Genomic DNA, 12,972 nt, shown 5'->3' with positions numbered 1-12,972 from the left:
CAGCAGGAAGCTCTTCACAGGTCACGGGCTGCAGGCCGGTCTGGACACCGAACCCCACGCAGTGCCTGCCAGTGGCTGGGGCCACAGCTCGGATGCAAGTGTGTTACACTGTAGCTTGCAGTCCAAAAAATGCCCAGAGACGCCCAGGGTGTGACTTAAGGTGCAGAGCTGCTCTCGGTCCTGGGCCACGGCGGCAACACAGAAAGGTGAGAGAAGATGCCGAGATCTTCCATGTGCCGACACAGCATCCACACCCCGCCCCCCCGAACCGCGGCAGGCACTCTCCTCGTTCAGTGGGCTCCTACCGGCCAGTTCTGGTTCATTCGCTACACTTCTAAACTGTTCCCCCATGCCACCCCATCGCTGTCCCTCCCCTGCAAGAAATGAGAGGAAGACACAAAACCTGAGTGGGGAGAAAGGGAGCCTGCGGCTGGCCATGTGCCCATGACTGCAAGAGTCACAGCTGTCCTGTCTTCAAGAGGGATTCCGTTTCCAGCTTACATGGTACCTGGGAAATTGCTGACCGAGGTGAAAACGTTTGAATATCAAAGAATTTCCAACACAGCATTCACACATCTCCCAAGCAAGAATTCCAGGAGATCAAGGAGGCCCTGTCAGTACAGACGGCTCTGCCAGTCTCAAAGTGGAGGCCTTCAACAAATTTGCCACAGAAACCCCTGGACTCACAGATTTTTTTCAAAGGTCCACAGGACCAGGATTGGACAGGTAGGACACCATGCAATCCACTTGCTCTTTTGTGCTCAACTGTGTAAAGACTGGCCCTCCCCCCTGGCCAGCCCCTCCTCGTGTGGGAGCTGGGACCGCAAACCAAAGACCCTCCAAGCCTCAGACTCCCAGGCCCTGGAGGTGGTGCCCTCAAAACCTGAAATCAGGTGTGTGGGGGGGGAGCACCCAAGCCCCAGAGCAGCCGCTGGACACACTCCAGGTAACGTGAAAACGACACGTGCAAACAAAGCCCCTGAGCCAGGAGGACCAGTGCCCTGGGAGGGCCACGCTGCGCTCCGACCCTGAGGTTCACCAGAGGGGATGTAACAGGGCAGGGTCAGGTATGGCTGTGTGTGACCTGGTCAGTTATACTGCTGGAACACTGGCACGAAAGGGACTAAGGTAACAAATTTATTTTGGGGACAATTCCCTTTGAAAGTGGATCTCTATCTTTAGGAGACACAAGGAAACACTGGGCTGAACTCCTGTCCCCTGGTCTGCAGGGCCACAGGCTCACCTATGCTCTGCCGTGGGCTCTGGCTTTGGTAGCCGGACCCAGGTAAGCCTCATCTTCAAGAACAGAGATGAACCCGCAGATGCGCAGTGCCATCAGAGATGATCAGACCCCCTGTGGCAAGACCCTGTTCTGTACTGTGTCCTCAATGCCAAGGCGAGTGCACCTGATCACAAAAGGCTCCACAAGGACCAGGCAGGGGGCACCACGCCCATCACACAGGCCAACTCAACTCCCCACCATCTGCCGCCCCATGCTCTTTCCTTGGGACTCTAGCTGTGGCCAAACACCATGTGAATCTGGAGAGCAGAGACCCCCCTGGGACTCTCATGCAGTAGACACTCAGAAGCAGGGTGGGCAGGCAGCATGTCACATTCTAAGTAAAAGAGCTAGAGGGTAAAACACTCCAATGCCAATTTATTTTTTTAAAAGGGTCTGTGTAATTCTAAGGTTGGTTTGCCTTTTTTTGGTATAATTGTACAACCTTTGAAAATTACATACGTTGTAATGATCTAATACTATTAATAGTCATTCAGAAAAAACTTTTTCTCCCTCCCAACAACCATCCAGGGGGGAATTAAAAGTCCTGAAGAGAGGCCAATTCAACATGGCCTCTTTCATAGTAGAAATGAAAAGCGAAAAGATGAGAAGAAAACAGAAACTGACTAAGAGGTGTGTGGCCAGTGTCTCTGGGGAGTGGGGTCCTGGCTGTTGCCTGGGGTTGTGAAGGGCGGAGAGCCTGCAGCATGCAGCACGGCAGCCGGGAGACCTCGCAGCCACATGGTCCTCACTCCGGCACGCCCGTGTCCCAGCCTAGGTGTCGTGGAAATCCTTCAGCAGGGTTCTCCTTCGCTGCTCTGCTATGTGCATCTGGTTTTCTAAGTCCTGCAGCAGGGAAGCAAGATGGGTGCTCGCACGGCCCAGCCCGAGTGGGGAGCAGCCACAGCCACGCCCACCGTGTCCGGGGCTCAGGAGTCAAAAGCAAGGCCTGTCCCCCCCTTGTCAGCAGCAGCTTCCAGTTCACGTAACGACCCTGTCACATGTTAATGCCAGTCCTGTTGCCTGCAAGAGGGTCCAAGAGGCCAGCAGGCACTTACCCCTCGGTCATAGCTGTCCGCACGCTCCACTTTCCATGACAGGTTTTCGATCTCAGCCTCTAGTTGAGCCTGCTGGTATTCAAACTGTATGGGTAGAGCAGGAGGGTCAAAAGGAGAAGGGGCCGGAGCCGGGGCAGGGCCTGCAGATGGAGGGGCAGACGCAGCACCTCAGGCTCGCATGAGCTACGACGACCCCAAGGCTGTCCTCAGGGAGCAGCGCTAGCTGCTGTACCCAGAGACAGAACCCAATCAAAAGACAACCCCAACAGGGTGGCCCAAGGGCAAGGCCCCGCTTGCTCTCCACCCCCAAAGGGCAAGAATTTAAGTGGCTGAAGAGAATGCTCCCAACACACAGGGAAACAGCTGCTGTAAAAACAAGTCGAAATGGATATTCTTGGATACTGTACTCCCTGAATACTTCATTTCTTTCAGCCCTTCTGCAAGTGAGGTCTTCAAAATAATTAAAACATCTGACTTAGTAATTATGCACGAAAGGTTCCTCAAAGTCCTATATTTATTTAAATGTATTGGGGTGACACTGGTTAATTATATAGGTTTCAAGTGTGTCAATGTCTTACTTATGTAACAGTAAAAAATAAACGATGTCCCCAATCATGGTATGCCCATTAATGGAGCCTTTATGCAGCTATTAAAAAATGGTACTTACCAGCCTGATAAATGACAACTGCAATAATCAACTGCTATAAAAGAAAGTGATGTGTGTGTGTGTGTGTGTGTGTGTGTAACCTAGATCACATAAAAAATATTTTTCCAAGGCTGGAAAATGTTACCAGTGGTCATTTCTTTCTAGTGGGAATATGGATGATGTAGATGTTTTTCTATGTTTTTCTACATTTGAGCAAATGTGAATTACTTTATAATTTGGGGGGGGGCGACAATTCCTATCTAAGATGAAGAATTAAACGAAGACGTAAAAAGTCCACTGTCGTTTAGGGACATGCATGCTGGCTGTCCTCTCAAAGCATGGACACCGCCATCCCAAGTGGCCACAGTCCTTTTCAGGAAGTTGCCCTATAAAATGGCCATGTTCAGGGGCTTTGGTATAACTGCCTTATAATTACACAAAATGCCAGCACCTGAGACCTCTTTTTGGCGATGCCTAGGAGAGATGAAATTTGATAACTGACAGTTTTGTTTTGATTTCGCCCTTTTGTAACCAGAACACCTTTGAAGGTGAGAGGGCAGAAGAGAGGGACTGCCTCGCCTTACCAGCTTCTTCCGGGGTCCAGACTCCATGTAGTAGGCGTACGGGTACGTGTACTGCAGGGTGTACCGACACTGCAACAGGAGAGAAGAGAAGGTACCCGTGTCCGTGATTCTAACCCACACGCACCTCAGGTGTTTCTAATTCTCACCCCACCATGCAAGTTAGCCTGGCTCTACAGGTATGGGCCTGAAGGAAATGAGGCCAGCCCAAATAAAGAATGAAGTGGGGGATAACATGGGGAGAAAAAATGAAACAAAAGTGGCCACAGAACACCCACAGTTCCTTTTTTAAACTGATTATTTACCAGCAGCTGCCTCAATGGCTCTTCCCTCTTGAGTCGGACATCAGAGTCCACACATTATCTCAATAACTGTCCAAAGACAATCTCATATTTTCCTTTGAGTGATGCATGGATGGGACAAAGAAGAAAAGGGCTCTAGTTTCCCCGCAGGTCCTTCCTGCAGGCAGAGGCAGTGGAGCGCTCCTGGAATTCCGCTGGACGCCAGCAGAGGAGGGGTCCTCAGTGGGCACCGCCCAGGGAAGCGTGGACGCAGAGGCAGAAGGGTGCAGGGCCGCACGGGGAGCTAAATCCCCTCGCCCCCTACAGTGATCCCCGCCCTCAGAGGTCTGGGCCTGTCGGGGCTAGGTACTGGACCGGGGATCAGAAGAGTGAGGTGGCACAGACCTTGGCCAAGAGCTTGGCAGCGTTCTGTAGGTACTGCCAGTCGATCCACGTCCCCAGATTATTCATGACCCTCTCCTGAATCTTCTCGTGAATCCGCTGGTACGTCTGTGCCTCCAGCTGCAGGCTCTTGTTGTGGTTTTCCCACTATAGGGTACAGAGGAAAGAGAAAGCTGTAGAGGCCCTGAGAAGGCACAGAAGTCTACACGGGAGTTCAGAATAGACACCTCAGCTGGCAGGGCATGGCCACAGCCTCCATTAACCCACGGGGACCATGTGTCTTTGAGAGCGCAGGAGGGGAACCTCCCCAGTGCACATCCCTGATCCCTGACCAGAGAGGCTGTCGCCCGCCAGATCACTCTGCCCTCCGGGGCAGCAGAGCTCCAGCCTGAGGACTAACGGATACCCACTGGTCTACTGTGCTTAGTTCTGTGGGCTTCTAAAGGGTCTCCCTGCGAGGAACTGCCCTCGAAATCTGACTGTTGAGACGGCACTGGGTGGAAGACTATATGAAGGTCCTTCATCGTCCTTCAATCCATCATTCAAATGGTCAGCACCGCATCCGTCCATGTTGGCCGCGGCTGCCCTGTGGAGCCCGAAAGCCCCACCTACGGAGGCAGCAGCCGGGGCCACGACCGACCGGGCACCAGTTCCTGACTCGTGTGTGCACCCACTGGGTCTGGCTACCAGTCCCCGGCAACGCCGCCTGGTGGGCCGACTGGAAGCAGAGAGGCTGCAGGAGAGGACACCCACCCGCTCAAAGTAGAACAAGTACTTCTTGAGGGCCTCCCTGGCCTGGGCTTGCTGGCTCTGGTTGACAATGTCGGGGTTCTCTTTGTACCGGCTGCACTCATAGTACTCGCTGCCATGGGTCTTCCAGTCTCCTAGGCACATCCAGCAGAAGTCTGCACAGGACAGAAAACGAGGTGTTTACGCCCTCAGGATGAGCCCGCATTCCTCTGAAGGCACAGGCAAAGCAGTGGGACAGTTCTGCTGGGGCAGGGATGAGGGGGTCACCTGACCACAACTTCCCAAGGGTACCTGTCTGCAGAGGGAATGTGCACCTCTCATCTCGTCATACCCCACTGTCCCTGTAGCCTGTCCTTGCCGATCTGAACAACAGCCTACGGATATTTCCAGTTCCACGACATAGCTGATTTGTACCCTTTTAATCCACTGCAGGCAGGTGCCGACTGTACGAGACCGCTAGTGTGCCGCGTCAGCGCCACTGTGAGAAGCAGACGCTTGCCCGACGGAGGCCTGCCTGGTCGTTCCGAACACACATTCGCCCTCCTGACGACCTCCCGCCCTTACAACACCTGTCCTAGGAAGATTTTTGTACATGAAATTGGGAATAAAGGCCTTTCCCTTTTTTTTTTTAAAAAAAAGCTTACTTCTATAAAACCTACAGCTACTTAATAATTCATACCCAGAATTATGACTGCTTCCACACTGAAAAAGCGAAAAGGGAAAAATAAAGATCCTTCGTGAATGCTACACATGCAAACGATTTCTGTGGTCTGATGAAGGGGGCCGACCGCCACTGTCAGACGTCAGCGCCTGGTCTAGATTTCATCCCTGCCCGAGACCCGACAGTGGTGAGGCCTGCTTCCCAGGATTGAATCCTGCAAGTTGGCCCACTGACTTCTCAAAAGGGACTCCTGTAAAATTCAGGAAAGCTAAAGCCAAACCAAGAGACCCAGAGGTCATTCACTCACTTCCCTTCTCTTGGGGGCCTTCCCTGAGCACTCGCAACATCACTCTCCCCTTACTGGGCTGGGCTGTGCTTTCTGTTTTAAATACCACCACAGTGCTTAGGGTTCCCCGTACGGGTGGGAAAACTACACAGCCAGGGATGAGAGTGAACTCTAGGCGGCATGGGATGAAGAGACTATGACTGGGGAGGGATGCACAGGGGACTTCTCAGGTACTCGGAATGTGGGCGTGTTCACTCTGTGTATCTTTAGACTGTACATGTGCCTTACACATTGTTCTAAGTTCTAAGGGATACACGTTCCTCTCCCTTAAACACATATAGAAAGACAGAGTGAGATGCCACCTCTACCCTCGGTATTTTCACTCCACACTTCAGAGGTCCCGTCTAAGAACCTGCCACGTCCACTGATTACACTGAGCTCCTGGGGAAACACAGGGATGGCATGAGACCCACTGCCCCGTACGAAGAGAAACTCCCTCGGCCTCCTGGTCAGAACCTGAGCAGCTGTATACGAGACCTATCTGGACATATTTTCTACTTGAAGGAATTTTATTTATTTTTGACTTGGCAGGAAGGAAAGCAAAACCAACAAGTTCTATGTAACGTACTCCTGAAAGATGAAGAGGGCCCGAAAGGCCAAATCAAAAACCCCTTTGGAAAGTATAAAACCTCAAAGGAAAACTATTATTTTATTATTTCCAGTAAAGCCGTGTATAGCCTGTTTTACTAGGTATCTGTAAGGTAGCACAGATAAACCCATACTACTTACCTGCCTTGGCAAAAATAAAAAGAACATGATAAATCTTCTCGGATGGCTGAGGATCATGAAGGTCTAAGAGTCATCCCAAACCCAACTTCTGACTACATGCGTCAGCAAGATGGCAGTGGGATTGCAAGAGGGACCAAAAAATAGTAAATATTATATGACTCTGAGTGAGGCTGCTCTTTGTTTTGTCACATCCCTACAAAAGTACTCACTAAACAAGCGACAGAGACCCATGCACAAGAAACAGAGACTGTGCCACTGGGCCTTGAGCGCCAAGCCTGGACTCACCGTGTTTACACTTGGAGCATTGCTGTCAGAGGGAAACAGAAGAGAACATGTTAAGGGCATGCTGACCACAGGCTTGACGTCACATATGCAAAGGGTACGGGCTTCTGCTCACCATGTGATTGCAGCCTCCGTTCTTCTCAATACAGATGTTGCACTTGGGACACTGAGGAGACAGAAGGGTGCCATTAGGCTCACGCACCATCGGGCTGGTTCTAAGACAAATTACACAAAGCTCCCGGCACCCGTGCTCAGTAACATCGTGTGAGCACTTCTGGGGAGGAGCATCTCACTTAAATGTGGCAGGTCGCTGAGGCTGGAACAGCAATCCAAAGAAATGAGGTCAGCATATTCGGCTCTGAAACACTCCAAGCATCAGCTGAGACCCACTAAGTCTTCCGCCATCTGTCCCTGCCACGGGCCACTCAGATTAAGCACAAGCTGAGTCGGCAGAAAGACTGCCCGCGCAGGAGGGAGGCCAAAGCAGCACAAGAGCTGGACTAAATCCTGGTCAGTCTGCCCGAACTTCTGCTTCTAGATGAGGAAGCAGCCTCTACAGCTCGCTTGCTCGCACTTCAGCGATGCCAACACCCCCAGGAAACACTGCAGAGGCCAACCTGATGCTGTACCATGAAATGGACCTTGTTTAATGATGTCATGGTCACAGCTGTGATTTTGAGTGCATCAACTCAGCGTGTGACTGGCACAGGGTAGAGCCCTGGGTGCTGAGTCATCCAGGGCTCAAGGCTGTGCTTTTCCATGGGAAATTTCCGAATAAGAACTGGGTAGGACTGGGCTTGCATTGCAGCCCTGCTATTATTAAGTGTGGCTATCAACCACCTCCGCCCTAGGACCATTAAAGCCTGGGAGGCATTCAATAAAACCTGATTTTCTTTTTCTAATTAGTTCTCCTAACTTTCCCAGGCATTTCAGCATTTTATTAAAATAAAGGCACCAATGCATACTATAATAAACTGCTGCTAACTCTGCCAAGTCTGGGCAAGGGTCTGCAGCCTCCAGCAAGGGCCCCGGGGCCCTGGGTGTTCTGCAAGGGCCTGGCAGCACTGAGGAGGGCAGATCCATGACAGGTAAGATACAGTCCTTACGTCTTTAGTGTGAGCACTAATGTAGTTGGCTGTTTCAGAGTCGTCTGCACACTTCGTGAGCCATTTCCGGATTGTGGCGCAGTCTGTGGGGGCGTGATACATCTGACGACACTTGAAACTTAAAACCAGAAAAGAAAAACATTCAAATGATCATTAGGCTAGGGTGCCATGTCTTTAATTTTCCTTCTATCCAAACCAAAAGATCCTGAATTAGAGCTTTTCAGAGGGACAGTCAGTCATCTATCGAGGCCTCTGAGACCTTTACTTACCCATGATTATACTGAATGCTGTGTGCACGTCTCTTCAATCTAAGCCCTTCTAAGACATATTCTTGACAAACCCAAATGAAACATTTCTGTTGTAAATATCTTGTGTGATGTCAATCCCTCCTGAAAGGATGTCAAATTCAGAACGCAGCCTCCCAACAGACATGGTGAGGTGCTCTGAGAAGGAGACCTCAGCTCAGACCCAAGGCAGGACCGAGATCCACTTCTGGGAACCTTGGGTCATCTCCCAGACACACGTGCACACAGGAGGCACGAATGCCAGAATTCGTGGCATCTGACACATCTGATAATGCCTGAAACTTAAAATTGGAAAAGTAAACACTCTGAATAACACTCACTGGGCTTGACTCCCATGATTTTAACGTCCGTTTTGCCTGAGCCAATACAACTTCACGGGCAGTAAAGGCTTCAGGCAGGCGGCCTAACATGAGCCCCAGGGAAAGAAGTTCATCATGTGGGACACGAAGAATGGAGAGCAACTACATTAGTCTTAACCCTCTGACGAGCCAGACACCCTCAACACCGACTTGAAAGGCAGGCACGTGTGCACACCGGCCACATTTTCCATGTAGTTTCTTGGAGGCCCCCCACCATGAATCTTCAAGGGAGAAGTGATCGGGGGCACAGGTCTCGACCTAAATTATGACTCCTGCCATTATGACTCTTGCGCCTTAGTGTCTTCACCTATAATGTACGGGTAACAACAGTACCAATCGCACACTGTTGTGAAATAAAGGTACACTAATCAGGGTAGTGCCTTTCCCCTGGTTAAGCTTCATTACACTTCGGCTAGTCCCATCACATGTACTGAATGACTGAATGGGAGCCTTGGCTCATCTCCCAGACAGATGTGCACACAGGAGGCACAAATGCCAGAAACTGTGCCATCTGTGGCGGCATGACACATCTGCCAATGCTTGACACTTAAAATCGGAAAGAAAACACTCCAACACTCATTGGGCTTGACTCTCATGATTTTAATTTCCCCAAGTCATTGTAAACTACATTATAAATGATAGTGTTATAAAGTTAGCCAAGAAAGGACAAGATAGAGAAAAATTAAAACATCAGAGATTGCAACTTTCAAACATTAACATGTAAATGATCTGTGCAAATAGGTACACACATACAATCTCCGGGCCATGAGTCGGCAGCATAAACCACCCCACATTCTCCATGAATCTGTGCCTCTTTCTTGTCTCCAGACTGAGCGTTATCAAACATCACATGGAACATGAGATGCTAGGTACAAACCCTGCCCGCCTGGGGCAGAGCTGCTCTGCTGGTTGGAAAACCCGGTCTCTCGCAGCCCCACCCTCACACAGAGCAACAACAGCGGTGCTTTGAAGGGGGCGGAGGCACCAGCCCAGGTCTGCTCAGCACTCACACTCACTCTTACCAGAAGACCTCGTTGCACCGATTGCACTGTACTCGGCGAGCTCTGGGCTCCTGTACCTGGATCACCATGGGGCAGTCTGCACCAGGGCACAGCTGGAGCTGGTAATGACTCTGTGAACACACCAAGGGGAAACAATGAGGCCATCCGCTAGTCACTGCCTCTACACCGGCCCTCCTGGAGTGCTCAAATGCCTGCTCTTCCAGCTGATGACTTACATCAAGGGGCTATCAGAACTCAGGCCAGATGTTGCGAAGACCAGACAGCAGACAGATATTAAGGAAGACCTTTGACTGTTTAGTTAAACTAAGCAGCAACTCACTAGAATGATCTAAGGTTAGATTACAACATGGAATACGGAATTGCATCTGTGAGATGAAAGTGCAAAGGGACTAGGGCTGGAAACGAACACAGCCTAACGAGCTGTATGTACATAAGACTCTGAGAGGCTCAATGACCCTCAGCCATCTACCACAAGCAGCAAACAGCACAAGGCATTCTGTTTATCCTGCAGCATGTGCATAAGAAGACCCACACTATTAATCAATCCAGTAAGCTCGGACATAAAAAAGACGAAAACTATGCAGCCTGGAATCATAGCAAGCCTGAAAAGGCAGCCCAGTGAAGGGGCAGGACTCCAAAACTGATCACGCTGCAATCCTGGACAAGTTTTCAAACTGCACAAGAAGCAATGCCCTTCTCTTTGCTGAATCATGGTGAATAGAATGGAACAGCACCTCCTGAGACACGCCTGACTTGTGTTCATCCCCTGGCATATGACACTTGTTTAAGCAACGGTGTATAAAGTGGGAATGACTCACCACCCTACGAGAGAAAACCAAGGCTCAAAGAGGCAGAATAATGGGACAAGGGTTATACAGCAAGGAAGCAACAGACCTGGAATGCACACAACTGTCTGTCTGACTCCGGGGCCTATATTCTACATTATCATTTTAGTGGTTTTCGTACCTTTTTTAAAACATGGAACTCTTTCTTCAGATGCCAGCACCTAATGGCAGCCCTAGTCTACACAGCAATTACAGGACGGAGGGCATGGCAACAGGAGCCGGTCATACCTCCACATAGTCCCTGAAGAGGTAGCGCCTGTATTTGTCTCTCAGTTCTTCGTTGGGCAACAGTGGAAACACAAAGTCCTCTGGTGTTCGAAGCGGGCAGTCCTGAGCCATGCAAGAGACCCCTGTTGAATAAAGAGAACCTGATGGACGACTGTATCGCAGAAGACAAGACTGGTTATATCTGCCCAGTGAGTTTAACCGACAAATTCAGATTCCACGGAGGAAACCCTTAAAGCAACAGAATTCATTTAAAGGAGAGAGAAATTAATATAGCTACACAGTGATGCAACTAAGTATTCTCCCAAATTATATATACATTATAACAAATACTCCTGGTAACTGATCGTCAAATCTGATTTGTGCTATGTTACGTAAATAGCGACAAACTTTCTAGGTATTTCTGAATTATGGTTACCACTTGGGGAATCAAGATAGGGTAGGTAGCTTAAAGGACAGTTCTCCCAAAAGTTCTCCCAAGAGGTGGCCTGCACTCACCCCAATATTTACACATATGCCCAAACAACAGCCTTAATTGTCTCATTTTGCTTAGGACTGGGGAAAACTTTGGCATTGTTCAGACTGATGTCTGAAAACCAATGGCCCTGACAATAAAAACCTCAACCGGGCTCAGGAGAAAGCACTCAGCTGACCTGAGCACTGGAAAGGGCAGAATCAGAAATAAATACTTCGAGCCAGCCTTTTACAAATGCGCCGGCAGACTCACCCACACCCACGCCGTCTTTGACGAGTACTGAGCAGTGCTGCTCCCAGCAGCTGCGGCAAAACTGGTGCTGACAGGCGAGAGCGAGCAGGTTTTCCTTCCGCACGAACTGCATGCACACTGCGCAGTGGTGAGGGGGATGGGCCGTCGGGACCTGGGGAGAAGCAGGGCCATGTGAGTCAAAGAGCAGCCTTCGGCTCCTGGGAGGCCACGGGTGCCTCGTGCAGCTGGGTGCATGGGAGGCAGCCCTGACCCTGCAGTGAGTGCGAGCTCAGCTGCAGCGTGCGGACTCCGGGAGACCCGCGTTCCGAGCAGAAAGCGTCTATCGGAAAGGCCTCCCGAAGGAGGTGGCACGTGAGCAGGGCTTGCAGCATCACCAGGACGCAGACACGCAGAGGGAAAGCCAACGTGAGAACTTACAGCAGTGCATAATGTCGGGCTGAAAAGCTAGGGTTTCCAAATTCAGGGGTCACTCAGTCCAACTGCTTTTGGAGCCTGAGTTTCTTTCGTCAACTGCTCCCCACTCACCACAGCACAAAGCTGCCCCTCAATAAGTACTACAAACCCAGTCATAAAGGTTCTTACAGGCTGAGTGTGTAAAGCTTCTAACAAACAGCCCACGCTGAAGTGTGACTTAACAAAAACAGTGTCTTTCCATATCCGTTATGTCCAAGATACAAAATATTACGGCTTTTACCAGTTACAATTCTTCCTTCACACACCAAAGAGATGTCACATACAATTAATTGGGCAGGCTGAGGAAGGCTCCAACTAGGGAAGAAACTCTTCCAGGATGTGGGCAAATAACTATAAAGCTGGAACTGCAGGATCCCTGCTACGCTACACAAGGTGGCGGAGACAACCTGGGACCCTGGTCAAAACCATGACCAATGGACAAAGTCTACCCTAAGTCTACATCAGGTGCTTGCTAGTTCACTGAAAATACAAAAACAACTTGAAGAGAAGAACTGTATTCCCATGTTTATCCAGTGTGCTCCTGGAAATTTTCTCATTAAGAGGCTGCAGAAGTTATGCAGTGATCTGAGCCCAATTCTCCCTCCTGAGAGCTCTTTCAACATGGCCCTCATTCATTTAACAACTATTTGTTGAACTTCTAGATACACAAGAAATTGTTAGGCATTGTAAGACACGGTTCCTATCCTGAAAGCACTTACAGCCTGAGAGAGAACTGAAAAGATGAGTGAAACACTATAACATACATTAAAGGTTTAAAAATATAACTAGAGGAGTTTGGAGGGGAGTGATCACAGGAGACAGGCTTTGTGAGAGACGAGTCGAATGAGTCTTTAAAAGTGAGTTCCATTCCCACAAGCAAAGATGCGGATTTTCTGGACATTCCAGGCCAGAGAA

At 50.0% G+C, this 12,972-nt stretch overlaps 1 protein-coding gene across 3 annotated transcripts in view; it reads right to left on the bottom strand.

Moving 5' to 3' along the window:
• Window positions 1–1,630: 1,630 nt before the first annotated feature.
• Window positions 1,631–12,972, bottom strand: part of ARIH2 (ariadne RBR E3 ubiquitin protein ligase 2) — a 41,873-nt gene continuing 30,531 nt past the window's right edge. For 2 of the 3 annotated variants that reach the window (XM_016149908.2, XM_016149906.2), the window contains 11 exons: window positions 11,605–11,755; window positions 10,881–11,002; window positions 9,808–9,917; window positions 8,122–8,239; window positions 7,131–7,181; window positions 7,019–7,040; window positions 5,001–5,152; window positions 4,251–4,394; window positions 3,568–3,636; window positions 2,338–2,421; window positions 1,631–2,125 (listed from right to left, as the gene is read on the bottom strand). In XM_016149908.2, coding sequence (XP_016005394.1) covers window positions 2,054–2,125; window positions 2,338–2,421; window positions 3,568–3,636; window positions 4,251–4,394; window positions 5,001–5,152; window positions 7,019–7,040; window positions 7,131–7,181; window positions 8,122–8,239; window positions 9,808–9,917; window positions 10,881–11,002; window positions 11,605–11,755 — 1,095 coding nt within the window. In that variant the 3' untranslated portion in view covers window positions 1,631–2,053. Of the gene's footprint in view, window positions 2,126–2,337; window positions 2,478–3,567; window positions 3,637–4,250; window positions 4,395–5,000; window positions 5,153–7,018; window positions 7,041–7,130; window positions 7,182–8,121; window positions 8,240–9,807; window positions 9,918–10,880; window positions 11,003–11,604; window positions 11,756–12,972 lie in introns of all 3 variants that reach the window. The other variant, XR_001597525.2, reaches the window with a different exon arrangement.

The sequence above is a fragment of the Rousettus aegyptiacus genome, unplaced genomic scaffold (genome assembly GCF_014176215.1).
Source record: "Rousettus aegyptiacus isolate mRouAeg1 unplaced genomic scaffold, mRouAeg1.p scaffold_m13_p_4, whole genome shotgun sequence".
In the NCBI taxonomy this organism is placed as follows: domain Eukaryota; kingdom Metazoa; phylum Chordata; class Mammalia; order Chiroptera; family Pteropodidae; genus Rousettus; species Rousettus aegyptiacus.
The sequence above is the reverse complement of the archived record's forward strand: the minus strand, read 5'-3'. Positions and strand labels throughout refer to the sequence as shown.